Source organism: Salvelinus alpinus, chromosome 10, assembly GCF_045679555.1.
Source record: "Salvelinus alpinus chromosome 10, SLU_Salpinus.1, whole genome shotgun sequence".
Classification (NCBI taxonomy): domain Eukaryota; kingdom Metazoa; phylum Chordata; class Actinopteri; order Salmoniformes; family Salmonidae; genus Salvelinus; species Salvelinus alpinus.
In genome coordinates, this window is record NC_092095.1 from 67,573,735 (window position 1) to 67,589,508 (window position 15,774).

A 15,774-nucleotide genomic window follows, 5' to 3' on the forward strand; every position below is an offset into this window, starting at 1 on the left:
CCCTGATTGTGATGTTACTGTTAGCAGAGCTATAACAACCTAGTCCTGATTGTGATGTTACTGTTAACAGAGCTATAACAACCTAGTCCTGATTGTGATGTTACTGTTAACAGAGCTATAACAACCTAGTCCTGATTGTGATGTTACTGTTAGCAGAGCTATAACAACCTAGTCCTGATTGTGATGTTACTGTTAACAGAGCTATAACAACCTAGTCCTGGTTGTGATGTTACTGTTAACAGAGCTATAACAACCTAGTCCTGATTGTGATGTTACTCTTAGCAGAGCTATAACAACCTAGTCCTGATTGTGATGTTACTGTTGACAGAGCTATAACAACCTAGTCCTGATTGTGATGTTACTGTAAATAGAGCTATAACAACCTAGTCCTGATTGTGATGTTACTGTTAACAGAGCTATAACAACCTAGTCCTGATTTTAAATGGTGATGCTACTGTAAAACAAGGTGACAATGGGTGATGTTTTTAAGTACAGCATATAGTTTTATAGCAAACAGGAGGGAACACAATACATTTAAAGAATGCTTTTGAATCTTAAACAATCTAAAACATTGTACAGATCAAGCGAGAATAATAGTCTGATTTATAAACAGTGTTAAATCAAGTGGGGTCAAACACAACAAGCAACATCCATGATCAGAATAAATACAAACAGGAACTAAACCTTGACATACCGTACCTTGTTCACTAGATTTAAGTGTATCAGACAATCAAAGTGCAAAACATTGGTATCATCACCATTTATATTTTCAGGGCTCAAATACATTCATACATTGTATTGCTATAACAAAGGAGGTAAAACATGCAGGTATCTGTATTACTATAGGTACAGTATGTAATAATAACAGCATAAACCTCACACTGACACAAGTGCTATCATATTTAAATGGATTCAAGTTTAATTAAATAGAAGGATATTCTATAGTGACCAAAGTCTTGAGGAAGTTCTGTGTGAAGCTCCAGAATGTTTTAAAGGAGTTTTGGGTACGAGTGAGGGACATATGTCTTATATATTCCAGCCGGAGGATTCTACGGTAAAGATATTCACAGACAGTGGCCCCAAACCCCTTTATCAGGCAAAACCTGGGAGTTTTTCTCCTGCTCTGCGGATGAGAGAATGGATAAAGATTAGGCTGGCGCTCTGTAAAATTGAACAGGCCCTGAGTGGTACAAATGTGCCCGGATATGCGTTGGAAGAACAGGTCTGCGGCCGCAGTGATCTGAAGGCCCTAAGAATCGCTTCAATGGCCTATAGCCCTGACGCCAAAGTGACAATTTTAGCCTGTGAACTTTATGATGGTGCTAATGCGACAAAGTCTGTCAATTCTCCTGTATCTTCCCCAGCATGCAAAGATGTAAACTTTTTTATTCCTGTGTTTAGTTTTAAATGGGTGGATTATCCAATTTTCATAACACTTATGAATAAACTGGACAGTCTTTTCCAAAATCGTGAACAGTTACAGCGCTGGCCTCGGCTATCCTTGAGACATACCCAGGACCTAAAGGCCCGACGGATTATATACCCATGGAGTGAAAACTTACGGAGTTTTGATGGACCGTGCAAGAGAGCCAGGCAGTTTGATGGGGAATTGGCCACGTATAATGGGGGATGGCTCTACCAGGCCCCTGTATCTGTAAGAAAGGCATAGTAAAAGACCTTAATTATGAACGGCTATAAATTGTATGTACATGATTTTTTTCATGAAATAAAGATGTTTTTAAAAGCAGTATCTAACGACGTCCTGAACTCTCTCGTTTTTCACTCTTACCAGTCTGTCCCTGAGAAAAAAACTTGCGGATAAAGCCATGTGCGTGCGTGGGTGTGTGTGTGTGTGTGTGTGTGTGTGTGTGTGTGTGTGTGTGTGTGTGTGTGTGTGTGTGTGTGTGTGTGTGTGTGTGTGTGTGTGTGTGTGTGTGTGTGTGTGTGTGTGTGTGTGTGTGTGTGTGTGTGTGTGTGTGTGTGTGTGTGTGTGTGTGTGTGTGCGTGTGTGTGTGTGTGTGTGTTAGAAACAAGGTCCCTTCGCATTGTGTACATTTCAAGCTTTCAACAACAATAAAACAGCCATCTAAATAATGTTTCTAGGCCTAACACACTGTTGAGTTTCCTATTTAGTTGCACCGAGCTTCCAGGTGGCTCCAGCCTATGGTTGCTACGACTTTCTTACAAAACCTTTAAAGGGAGTTTGTGAAACCACTCAGTCATGGCTGTATGTAAAACATATTTAACAGGTATTGCAGGCTACAGAAGACTCCTGTTGTACTTTGAATCGCCACACATCCCTGGTACATCTTGATGTGATGGCTCTCTATGTATGTGCATGTTTATAATCCACATAGTGTGAATGTTGTTTTCCCTAAAGTTATTAACGCCCTAAACCGAAATATGAAATTACCTTTATGATCTTTCTTACCCCCTATTACTTTTGAGTTCTAATCTCCCGCGTAAGGCTTACTAGTTATGTCGAATGTTAGGAAGCCCTGTTGGTTGTAACAAAAACCAAACATAAAAAATACATTTGACCCCCAGCTTTTCACATACTGTGTCATTTTAATTTAGCCTGTTGTATGTCTCCAGCCACTTGGAGGCTCGGTCCATCTACATAGAAAAAGTACCAAATTCAACCATTGGTGGATGGTAACTAAAAAATAATGACAGTGCATGTAGTCATGTTAAGATTTTCATTGTTTTCTTGTCAGAGTTTTATGGTTTTGCATATGTCTGTGCATTATAGGATGTCGTGATAGGGTTGAGGATCAGATCACGCCTATTGGTATTCTTGATCATTTATTGTTCCAAAAAAAGACCCACAACTGTTCTGGGTTAATTCCCTAGCTGTTTGCATGGCTTGGTAGTGTATTAGCCTGGTATGAGGCAAGATAAATAATACAATTTAAGTAAAGTATAAAATAAACCGTATTATCCTAAATTGAGAAATTAATTTAAAAAAATCACATCAACATCATAATCTTTCAAAATGTACCTGTTTTCCATATAGAATGCCATGTATACTGATTGTATTACAACTTTTTGTGTTTTGTCTTAGTGATTGTTCTTTAGTAAATAGGAAACTCTACAGTGTGTTAGTCCGAGAAACATTATTTGTGATATTGTAACAACAGTTTTTAACGTTGGTAATTGTATCAAATATATATCTTTGCATGTTTGAATTAACGCTCCTTTAAAATGTTTTCATCACGGCCTGGTAAACACATTCTTGTAAGTTGTCTACACTGAAATTTCTGGGTATGTCTCGAATGTAACATAATAATACTAAAGATTCTAATCATTTTTATATGACTTTTTATAATAATACAAATCTGTCAACCAAATATATTTCTGAAAACCCCTATATGCATCTTCAATAGTTGTCACAATGTGTTTTACAGATACCCTGTCTATAAAAATCTAAGACCTATCAACACTCAGGAGTCAATGTCCTATCTCTTGTCTTTTTCATAGCCTGAGAGAGAGAGAGAGAGAGAGAGAGAGAGAGAGAGAGAGAGAGAGTATATTACCTAAAGTTGTCGCAGCTGCACACTATGTAACACATTATATCGATAATTGCCCAAAATTGTATTTCATTGTCTTTCATAAATGTTGCATTACCCGATGTTGAAACGTTGTTAAATATTTGCTACTTTGGTATACAATGAGTGGAAGGGTATACTTTGAGAGAGAGAGAGAGAGAGAGAGAGAGAGAGAGAGAGAGAGTAATATTACACACTTAAATAATAGCTCATCATTCACACACATACAGCCCTGTCTTCATAGTTGTTCATAGTTTATTATCATAGTTTGATCATAGTTTTGTCATAGCTTCTAATTATCGTTTCTAATCACAGATTGAATATAGTTGGCCATGGTTTCTAATCATACTTTCTGGTCTGAGAGGTCTGATTTAATAAGTGGTTCAAGTAGACCCTAAGGGGGCAGAAGCTATTGTTTACATACAGTATGAATAAAAACAATGTTTCATTGTATAAATAGCCTTCATTTTTAAAAACATACATGTAAATGCCTAGAATTAATACCTATCATTCTTAGATAATATATATATATATATATATATACAAACATCACCTCTAATATTCAACTCCCCTTCAAAAAAGTTCCATGAGGAAGGAAAGATTCACCGATTATCGTTTTATCCGTCCTGGGCTGCTGGCTTGTGTTTGGAGTTAGGTTAAGGCCTTCAGTACAAGCCCGCAGAATTGTCTCTGTTTCATCTGCTCTTCCGTAGTCGGGGGGGGGGGGGGCTACGTAAAGGACCGGGCGCAGTTTGCTTCTGAGAATCCCCGTCTAACTCTGTCGGTTCCCAATCCATTATGCCCTGTAGCCTCTGGGTATCATACAGACGTTAGATAATGTTAACCTGTATTTATACGAAATAGATACATTTTAACTTATAAGAATACGTCCATTTAACATATTGCCTAAAAAATATATTTAAAAAACAAATTATCTCGTAAAATGCTGTGTCCAACCGTTGCTCTTCGGAATTCCATTCTAATGAAGGCGGTTCCATATCATTTATCCCCGGGATGCAGTTGGCTTAATGTTGCATATCCTGCGAACGTTAGATAATATTAACATGTTATATACATTTTTAAATTACATGAATATCTGCATTTGACTTAAATAAAATAATAATTGTTGTCATCGGTTAAAACCCTTATAACTCCTGTTTAATATTACTATAACATCCACAATGTTCAAACAAGTCCCCGCATCCCAAATCTAATATATACGTTTTCACGAACTCACCTTCAGAAAGCGGAAGGATTTACAGATGATCTTTTCCGATAACTATTCTGGGGCTGCTGTCCTGCCTGTGTGTAACTGCGCTAAAACGATGCGAACAGAGTGGGAAACTATGTTTCACTAGACTCGTTGAGAAGTTTGCGGCCTTGGCTCAAAAGTAGTGATAGTACGGAATGAGTTTACATAGACGGGGGTGACGGTTTTTTAAAAATATATATACCGGGCGCTATCCGGTATAATTGATTACTAAGTTAGTGGGTTCAAACATTAGGATTGGGGTGTCGAGACAGTATTACCCTTTTGATATTCTACAACCTCCGGGGGACTAGCACCTCGATGCTGGGGGGTCGGTCTAAACATCGCTATTATTTCTGGGCTGTTTGACTTTTTAGCCCCCACATCCTCTGGGGGGTGAGCTAAATTAGGTTTTGAAAGGCTGTTAATGAAGCGTAAGTGTCCGTAAGACCCAGACACCCTTTTTTGTTTGGGGGGGGGGTAGACCTCTGTTTTGCAGGATATTGTAAAGAGAGAGAGAGCCTTGAGCGCAACCGCATAGCCATTTATGAACACACACCCCGCCCCGTTTTCTTTGTTTTGAAACACACACACATCCACTACCGCACACGCACGCACACACACGCGCGCACATGGCTTTTTCCGCACGTTTTTTTCTCCGGGTGCATGCTTGGTAATAGATGGAAAGGACTTATTCCTATCGTTAAAAGGTGAGATACAATTTTAAAACCATTTATTTAATTAAAAATATTTAGTACATACAGTTTATAGCCGTTCATAATTAATGTATTTTACTATGCCTTTCTTACAGATATAGGTCCTGGTTAGCCATGACCATTATCCGATCGCTAAGACGCTTGCACACTCCCTCAAAACTCCGTAGATTTTCCCTCCATGGGTAGATAATCCGTCCGGCATGTAAATCCTGGGTATGCCCACAGCATTAATGAATAAGAGGGGTAGAAAATGAATCTGTTTAAGTCATAAGTAAAGGCCTTTCATAAAGAGGCTGTCATGATTGACTGTGGCCCATATTTAACACGTATTGCATGTTACCTAAGACTATTGTTGTACATTGAATATCCACTAGCAGCTTTGTGTAGCATGCATCTCCACTATATCTGTCATGTTACTGTGGTCTTTTTAAAAGTCAATAAACATATGTGTAAAATGTACACTTTTGTTTCACTGTAGATTTGTTTAAGCCCACCTAGAAACACCTGATTTATCCCACAGCATTAATGAATAAGATGTGTAGAAAATGAATCTGTTTAAGTCATAAGTAAAGGCCTTTCCTATAGAGGCTGTCATGATTGACTGTGGCCCATATTTAACACGTATTGCTTGTTACAGAAGACCACTGTTGTACATTGAATATCCACTAGCAGATTTTTGGAGCATCTCCACTATATCTGTCATGTTACTGTGGTCTTTTTAAAAGTCAATAAACATGTGTGTAAAATGTACACTTTTGTTTCACTGTAGATTTGTTTAAGCCCACCTAGAAACACCTGATTTATCCCACAGCATTAATGAATAAGATGTGTAGAAAATGAATCTGTTTAAGGCATAAGTAAAGCCCTTTCCTAAAGAGGCTGTCATGATTGACTGTGGCCCATATTTAACACGTATTGCTTGCTACAGAAGACCACTGTTGTACATTGAATAGCCATTCATCCCTGTTACACCTTTATGTGTTGGCTCTCTATGTCTGTACATAGTGTGAAATGCGGTTTCACTAAAGTTATTACACCCTAAACCTGAATCTGAAATTACCTTTAGGATCTTTCTTTGGGGTTCTAATCTCCCCGGTGTACATGCACCGAACAACCATAGGCTGGAGCCACCTGGAAGCTAGGTGCATGTACATATAAAGACAACTAAATAGGAAACTCAACAGTGTGTTAGGCCTAGAAACATTATTTAGATGGCTGTTTTATTGTTGTTGAAAGCTTGAAATGTACACAATGCGAAGGGACCTTATTTCTAACACACGCACGCACGCACACACACGAGCGCACATGGCTTTTTCCGCAAGTTTTTTTCTCAGGGACAGACTGGTAAGAGTGAAAAACGAGAGAGTTCAGGACGTCGTTAGATACTGCTTTTAAAAACATCTTTATTTCATGAAAAAAATCATGTACATACAATTTATAGCCGTTCATAATTAAGGTCTTTTACTATGCCTTTCTTACAGATACAGGGGCCTGGTATAGTCATCCACCATTATCCGTGTTCAATTCCCCTTCAAACTGCCTGGCTCTCTTGCACGGTCCATCAAAACTCCGTAAATTTTCACTCCAGGGGTATATAATCCTTCGGGCCTTTAGGTCCTGGGTATGTCTCAAGGATAGCCGTGGCCAGCGCTTTAACTGTTCACGATTTTGGAAAAGACTGTCCAGTTTATTCATAAGTGTTATGAAAATTGGATAATCCACCCATTTAAAACTAAACACAGGAATAAAAAAGTGTACATCTTTGCATGCTGGGGAAGATACAGGAGAATTGACAGACTTTGTAGCATTAGCACCATCATAAAGTTCGCAGGCTAAAATTGTCACTTTGGTGTCAGGGCTATAGGCCATTGAAGCGATTCTTAGGGCCTTCAGATCACTGCGGCCGCAGACCTGTTCTTCCAACGCATATCCGGGCACATTTGTACCACTCAGGGCCTGTTCAATTTTACAGAGTGCCAGCCTAATCTTTAGCCATTCTCTCATCCGCAGAGCAGGAGAAAAACTCCAAGGTTTTGCCTGATAAAGGGGTTTGGGGCCACTGTCGTTGAATATCTTTACCGTAGAATCCTCCGGCTGGAATATGTAAGACAAATGTCCCTCACTCGTACCCAAAACTCCTTTAAAACATTCTGGAGCTTCACACAGAACCTCCTCAATGCTTTGGTCACTGGGTTCATGACAAGACGCGCATTACATACCGAAATTTGGCATAGGTGTCATTTTTGTTTAATATTCCGGGAGTTATCATGTACAGTCTTACGCATGTATTGTTCTGGGGCTTTATAAGGCGTCTGCTAAGCCCAATACCCCAGGACATTCGTGTTTCATAGACAACAACCCGGAGGGCAATAAAATAGGGGGGGCCTTACTCTTTGAAATGCTTACTCTTTGAAATGTTCATTCCCCCCACCCCGTTCCAAACAGGACACTAGACATCAAACATCATGACAACTTCAAAGACACTATAAAAACTATTTTCACACTATAAACCGTGAGAAACAGGAACAGGATGCCCAAACACATGGTCACTTCCTCCCCCCGCCCCCCCCACCCCACCAGGATGTCCTGGCCGGAAGCCCAAATATGGGCATGCACACGTCATCATGACATAGGGTCATAAATCAACATTTTGATGTGTGACATCTACTTTATTCTCTCTCATGACTTAACAAAATAAAACTACACTATGAAACAAAAACAAATTGACAAGACTTTCAGCACGCTTATAGGGAAGGACACTCAACAAGCACAGCACTGACACAAATGAATGATGATTGGCTGAGGGAAATGGATGATAAAATGATTGTGGGGGCTGTCGTGTTAGACTTCAGTGCAGCGTTTGACATTATCGGTCATAGTTTGCTGCTGGAAAAACATATGTATTATGGCTTTACACCCCGTTATGATGTGGATAAAGAGTTACTTGTCTAACAGAACACAGAGGGTGTTCTTTAATGGAAGCCTCTCAAATATAATCCAGTTAGAATCAGGAATTCCCCAGGGTAGCTGTTTGAGTAAAGCCAGTGTGTCTATGTATGCGTATGACTCAACACTATACACGTCAGCTACTACAGCAACTGAAATGACTACAACACTTAACAAAGAGCTGCGGTTAGTTTTGGATTGGGTAGCAAGGAATAAATTAGTCCTAAATATTTCCAAAACTAAAAGCATTGTATTTGGGACAAATCATTCACTAAACCCTAAACCTCAATTATATCACAAAATGAATGATGTTTAAATGGACCAAGTTGAGGTGACTAAAATGATAGGAGTAACCCTGGATTGTAAACTGTCATGGTCAAAACATATTGATACAACAGTAGCTAAGATGGGGAAGAAGTCTGTCCATAATAAAGCAATGCTCTGCCTTCTTAACCAGACTATCAACAAGGCAGGTCCTACAGCCATAGTTTTGTAGCATCTGTACTTATTTTCAGTAGTGTGGTCAGGTGCCACAAGTGTAGTTGGCTCAGAACAGGGCAGCACGGCTGGCCCTTAAAAATACACAGAGAGCTAACATTAATGACATGCATGTAAATCTCTCATGGCTCAAAGTGGAGAAGAGATTGACTTCATCACTACTTGTTTTTGTAAGAAGTGTTGACAAGCTCAATGTACCAAGCTGTCTGTTTAAAATACTTGCACACAGCTCGGAGACACCCATGCATACCCCACAAGACATGCCACCAGAGGTCTCTTTTCAGTCCCCAAGTCCAGAACAGACTATGGGAGGTGCACAGTACTACATAGAGCCATGACTACATGGAACCCTATTCCACCTCTGGTAATTGATACAAGCAGTAGAATCAGATGTTTAAAAAGCAGGTTAAAATACACCTTATGGAACAACGGGGACTGTGAAGAGACACACAAAGGTGCAGACACATGCATATGCATACATTGTGATATTGTTGTATGGTGGTAATACACATGTTGTATTGTAGAGATGTAGTAGTGTAATAATGTTATATGATGTACTGTTTTATATTTAGTTGTATATGTAATGTATGTGCTTCAATATGTTTGGACCCCAGGAAGAGTAGCAGCTAATAGGGATCCCTAAAAAATACTAAATGCAAATAACATACTGGAACAACAATGCAGCAATGCAACAAATGCATGTATGCAGTCACCATGACTACCACTCTACTAGGATGATCCAATAAGGTTGTACTAATACATTTAGAATGTACTGGAGATTGTTGTGGTCCTGAAAGAGATTAACATCAATGATACTGATAAGAGTCAAATCATCTGTTGTAATGGTGTAGTGATATAACTGCTTTGTGGGTATTTAGTTACATATTCTTCAGGGAGGACATTTGATGCTGAAAAACAATTCAATGTTCTCTAATCTATTTCTTCCCTACAGTAAGAAATCATAAAAATATTTCAGGGTCATCATGTTGAGGGTTGAGTGTTGATGGTTCTTCCTGTTCTCTCTCATTGGCTGTGGGATTTGGGCAAAAGATTGATTGTCAAACTTACAAAAAGAATGTCAAATTAATACAGTATTTTCTCTTTGTCATCTGAATAGTAAAACTTACCTTCTCATTTTATTTCTCTCTGTTTGCACCACAGTACCACAGCAGCTCCACAGCACACAGCAATGAAACACAGTGAACCCATCACTGCACCAATCCCTGTTGGCTTAACTGTGAAAGATGACAAAATGAGAATGGTAAAATTCACAGATAAGAGTGTCAGAGATTAGTTGTGGTCATTAGATTAATGACTTACCACTGATCCTGTCACCATCAGTGACCTCAGGTAAACCTAGCACAGAACACACAGAGACAGTATTTCAGAATGACACCAGCATGCTGATTGTTACTGTAGGCATGTACAGAACCATTTCTAACCAGCAAATGAAGCTTGATTGCTAGCTGGAATAACCATGGATACGTTCTTGGTGACACCTCTAGAGAACAGTGACACCATGCAGCCAACCCTGGTGTCTTTGTCAGGTAGACTGAATGCTGCCAGCGTGGAAGTTATGGTGACAGTGACAGTTCCATTGAGATGGGTGACATTGACCATTGTAGAATTTTCTAGAATTTCTGTGTCTTCCCAGGTCACTATAGGAGCAGGTCGTCCAGTAGCAGAACAGGACAGAGTGGTGTGACTGTTGTTGGTTTGTGTGATGACGAGTGAGGGTCCATACAGCTCTATAGGAAAACAACAGACACAGTTCACAGTGAGACCACAATGAATCCATTTACATGATTTAGTAAATTATTTCATTTATCAAAATGGTTTCAAGACATTGGAAGTATGAGCTGATAAAATGGCTGCCTGAAGTTCTGAAGAAGTTGTTCTGGGTCAATCATTTACAGTACATTATGTTATCAGATTTTACCATTTACTTTGAGACAGGTCCTTCCACTGATAGGTCCATCTGGATAGGTGTTAAACAGACACTTGTAGCAGGACTCGTCTCCTCTTGACACTCCTCTGATGACGATAGAGCAGTTCTGCAGTCCCTCATCTTCAAACTCCACTTTCCCCTGAAAAGGTGGGTTGACATTGGGACCTCGTTTGCTGTAGGTGGCCACATTTTCATTCATCCCAGTTGTCTCTTTCTGCCAGGTGACTTGCCGCACGTCTTTGGGTTTCATGAGCTCACAGTTTAAGACTGCATCTTCTCCCAGGGTTGCTGTGACAACCTGCTGTGTTCTCACCAGCTGAGAGAGCCCTGCATGAAGACAGTTACACACTACTTAGTACTTACTACATTACAAACTCTCTCTCACACACACACACACACACACACACACACACACACACACACACACACACACACACACACACACACACACACACACACACACACACACACACACTCAGTTGGTAGAGCATGGTGTGCTGTGGGTTTGATTGCCATATTATTAAAAAAAATGTAATTCGCTTGGAGAAAAGAGTCAGCTAATAGCCATATTTTTAAAATATATATTTATAGATTTTGTCACACAGAGCTTTGCCTTTTTCTGTTTTTGACTATTTATGTTAATACAATGTGCAGGAGGGCCAAATTGCCAATTATATGACTTTGAGGCAATTTGTGTTGCGTAGTGTAGTGTATTGTAGTGCTGTTTTGTGTTGCGATACGTATCGTTGTGTTATGCAACTGTTTGAATAAAGGAGAGTGAGACAGAATTAAACATCTTTGTGTGATGTCATCATGAAATGTGCAGAAATTTTCCCTTTACTGAAAGCAGACAATGACTTTATAATGAGGCATTTCATCACTTCACCTAAAGCAGTCAAAGATGACTTTATACTGCAGCCATACTCAACTGGCGGCCCACGGTCCGGAACCACACCTAGAACAGGGTCAATACGGACCGCGGTCCAGATCCACACCTAGAACAGGGTCAATACGGACCGCGGTCCGGATCCACACCTAGAACAGGGTCAATACGGACCGCGGTCCGGAACCACACCTAGAACAGGGTCAATACGGACCGCGGTCCGGAACCACACCTAGAACAGGGTCAATACGGACCGCGGTCCAGGACCACACCTAGAACAGAGTCAATACGGACCGCGGTCCAGATCCACACCTAGAACAGGGTCAATACGGACCGCGGTCCGGAACCACACCTAGAACAGGGTCAATACGGACCGCGGTCCGGAACCACACCTAGAACAGGGTCAATACAGACCGCGGTCCAGGACCACACCTAGAACAGGGTCAATACGGACCGCGGTCCGGATCCACACCTAGAACAGGGTCAATACGGACCGCGGTCCAGATCCACACCTAGAACAGAGTCAATACGGACCGAGGTCCAGATCCACACCTAGAACAGGGTCAATACGGACTGCGGTCCAGATCCACACCTAGAACAGAGTCAATACGGACCGCGGTCCGGATCCACACCTAGAACAGGGTCAATACGGACCGCGGTCCGGAACCACACCTAGAACAGGGTCAATACGGACCGCGGTCCGGAACCACACCTAGAACAGGGTCAATACAGACCGCGGTCCAGAACCACACCTAGAACAGGGTCAATACGGACCGCGGTCCGGAACCACACCTAGAACAGGGTCAATACGGACCGCGGTCCGGGACCACACCTAGAACGGGGTCAATACGGACCACGGGTCCCAAGATCTTTTTAGGAACTCAGTCAGGCTTTCAACTTACTTGCTGCAATACTAGAATCAACCAGGTGCAATTTTGAAATATGGTAGTGTACGGACAGTTTTCCTTTTATGTCATTCCCTGACAGAGCTCTTTCTAACCTGTCAGAAATATCCAAGTGATCAACTACTAGCCCAAGTCAGCTAGATAGGTAAATTAGGCTAACCAGCTAACTTACCTATCTACATCTTGTAGTTGTCATGGCCAGATTAAGTGACCAGGGGCCTCGACCCCCAAGGGCCCGACATTTTGTTGAATCACTCAGGTACAGTATCATATGAACACACCCAAGACACGGCAAAATGTGTAGAAACTGCAACATTTTCTCTCCACCAACAAGAGGGCTGTGAACAGTTTGGGGTCACATGGGTTGTAGAGGTTGGGGTTTGTTACTATGCTGATATATTACAATATCCATCTGGACCTTTGCCTCCTCGGAAAGTTGTGTGACTGGACCTTCTCAAATAGTAGTTGAGTACCCCTGTTATAGTGGCTTATAAGTATGCTATAACCCACAAGAAAGATGATGTGCTGCTGATTGACAAAAAAAACACATAAAGAATGCATCAAACTGACTGACGGTCTTTATAATGCTGTATGATCCTGGAGGAAGTTATTAATGAAGGGGCCTTTACATTTGCTGCAGTATGGGTTAGTAACTGACTGCAGTATGGGTTAGTAACTGACTGCAGTATGGTTAAGTAACTGACTGCAGTATGGTTAAGTAACTGACTGCAGTATGTGTGAGTAACTGACTGCAGTATGGTTTAGTAACTGACTGCAGTATGGGTTAGTAACTGACTGCAGTATGGATAAGTAACTGACTGCAGTATGGGTTAGTAACTGACTGCAGTATGGGTAATTAACTGACCGCAGTATGTGTAAGTAACTGACTGCAGTATGGGTTAGTAACTGACTGCAGTATGGGTAAGTAACTGACTGCAGTATGGGTTAGTAACTGACTGCAGTATGGGTAATTAACTGACTGCAGTATGTGTAAGTAACTGACTGCAGTATGGGTTAGTAACTGACTGCAGTATTGGTAAGTAACTCACTGCAGTATGGGTTAGTAACTGACTGCAGTATGGGTAATTAACTGACTGCAGTATGGGTTAGTAACTGACTGCAGTATGGGTTAGTAACTGACTGCAGAATGGGTAATTAACTGACAGCGGTATGGGTTAGTAACTGACAGCAGTATGGGTTAGTAACTGACTGCAGTGTGGGTTAGTAACTGACAGCGGTATGGGTTAGTAACTGACTGCAGTATGGGTAATTAACTGACTGCAGTATGGGTTAGTAACTGACTGCAGTATGGGTTAGTAACTGACTGCAGTATGGGTAATTAACTGACAGCGGTATGGGTTAGTAACTGACAGCAGTATAGGTTAGTAACTGACTGCAGTATGGGTAATTAACTGACTGCAGTATGGGTTAGTAACTGACTGCAGTATGGGTTAGTAACTGACAACAGAATGGGTTCATGTGTTGAATTATGAAAGTAACATCAACAACAGAATGTCTGGACATCAGTGAATATAAGGAACTATGGCTACAGATCAATCCTCTTTGTTCACTGATTAAATCATAGTAAACTACAATTCTATCAATCTGTAGGATACAACATACACTGATTGTACAAAACATTAGGAACACATGCGCTTTCCATAACATAGACTGACCAGGTGAATCTAGTTGAAAGCTATGATCCCTTATTAATGTCACTTGTTAAATCTCTTCAATCAGTGTAGATGAAGGGGAGGAGACAGGTTAAAGGAGTTTTAAGCCTTGAGACAATTAAGACATCGATTGTGCATGTGTTATTCAGAGGGTGAATGGGCAAGACAAAAGATTGAAGTGCCTTTGAACGGGTATGGTAGTAGGTGCCAGGTTCATCAGTTTGTGTCAAGAACTGTAACGCTGCTGGGATTTTCCCATTCAACAATTTCCCATGTGTATCAAGAATTGTCCACCACCCAAATTGACACAACTGCGGGAAGCATTGGAGTTAACATAAGCCAGCATCCCTGTGGAACGTTTTCACCTTGTAGAGTCAATGCCCCCCAAAATGTAGGCTGTTCTGAGGGGGGCTTCAACTCAATATTAGGAAGGTGTTCCTAATAATTTGTGCATTCAGTGTGTATAAGTTATAGTGGTGTAGTATTCAAAATGGTCAGAAGGGGGAGTACAGAACTAGTCTATAATCTAGTCGAGGTACAGTTGGTGGAAGATATTAATGAAGGGGCCTTTACATTTGCTGCAGTATGGGTTAGTAACTGACAGCAGTATGGCTAAGTAACTGACTGCAGTATGGTTAAGTAACTGACTGCAGTATGGGTTAGTAACTGGTTAAAGTAACTGACTGCAGTATGGGTTAGTAACTGACTGCAGTATGGGTTAGTAACTGACTGCAGTATGGGTTAGTAACTGACAACAGAATGGGTTCATGTGTTGAATTATTAAAGTAACATCAACTACAGAATGTGTGGACATCAGTGAATATAAGGAACTATGGCTACAGATCAATCCTCTTTGTTCACTGATTAAATCATAGTGAAAGTCACTGTAAACTACACAGTTGATAGAGTTTCTTTCACTACCCTATACAGTTTATACAGTGACTCACTACATTCATCATTTCATTTATCTGTATAGTGGAAGATAAATTAAATGATGAATGCAGTGTATCGAAATAAATAGGTTTGGACACACCTCATTTCATAAAGAAAAGCAACAGTGTCAGCAATACTGTGTCAATTAAAATAAAATGCTGACAAATGCACTAAGTCATGTATAAAACTGATATAACTCGCCTTTAGGGAGGACTATTAGCTGAATAAACAGGTAGTTGTGGAGCATAGGAGCCATGGTGAAAATGTTAGTTTTCTTTTTTGAATTTCCCTCCTGGTTTGAATTTCCCTCCTGGTTTGAATGGACCTATCACCTTTTGGGCAGAAGCCCCTCCCCCTACACTAAAAGTGAAAGTAAACTCTGCTGGTGTATCACCAGTTTTAGTTGAACTCTTCTTAAAACAGATAGGTCTTGACATATTACACACATAGCCAAGGGAGCCTGGTGCAGCGCTAT

The 15,774-nt window shown here is 40.6% G+C and overlaps 1 protein-coding gene and 2 long non-coding RNA genes across 4 annotated transcripts; 1 reads left to right on the forward strand and 2 right to left on the reverse strand.

The window, feature by feature from the left end:
• Positions 1 to 3,779: 3,779 nt before the first annotated feature.
• On the reverse strand, positions 3,780 to 4,933 carry LOC139532712 (uncharacterized). The gene is made up of 2 exons (XR_011666639.1): positions 4,786 to 4,933; positions 3,780 to 4,588 (listed from the first exon to the last, which is right to left on the reverse strand). It is a non-coding gene; the product is annotated as an uncharacterized lncRNA (long non-coding RNA).
• Positions 4,934 to 6,263, forward strand: LOC139532713 (uncharacterized). Its single transcript, XR_011666640.1, has 2 exons — positions 4,934 to 5,507; positions 5,609 to 6,263. It is a non-coding gene; the product is annotated as an uncharacterized lncRNA (long non-coding RNA).
• A 1,820-nt stretch (positions 6,264 to 8,083) lies between these two features.
• LOC139532711 (OX-2 membrane glycoprotein-like) lies at positions 8,084 to 15,614 on the reverse strand. 2 transcript variants are annotated; one of them, XM_071330652.1, is made up of 6 exons: positions 15,501 to 15,614; positions 10,897 to 11,232; positions 10,400 to 10,705; positions 10,278 to 10,313; positions 10,085 to 10,192; positions 8,084 to 9,031 (listed from the first exon to the last, which is right to left on the reverse strand). In XM_071330652.1, exons 1-5 carry the CDS (start codon positions 15,553 to 15,555, stop codon positions 10,089 to 10,091), a joined length of 837 nt encoding a protein of 278 aa, XP_071186753.1. In that variant the 5' UTR covers positions 15,556 to 15,614; the 3' UTR covers positions 8,084 to 9,031; positions 10,085 to 10,088. The 2 variants fall into 2 exon arrangements, with proteins under 2 accessions (XP_071186753.1, XP_071186752.1); XM_071330651.1 differs by having other exon boundaries at positions 8,084 to 9,987.
• Between the last annotated feature and the right edge of the window lie 160 nt (positions 15,615 to 15,774).

Coding starts and splice junctions, on each gene's coding strand:
- LOC139532711 (XM_071330652.1), bottom strand. CDS start 15,555: ATGGCTCCTATGCTCCACAACTACCTGTTTATTCAGCTAATAGTCCTC. Junction 10,314..10,399: donor CAATCAAGCTTCATTTGCTG/GTTAGAAATGGT, acceptor GTTCTGTGCTAG/GTTTACCTGAGGTCACTGAT. Junction 10,193..10,277: donor TGATGGTGACAGGATCAGTG/GTAAGTCATTAA, acceptor CATCTTTCACAG/TTAAGCCAACAGGGATTGGT.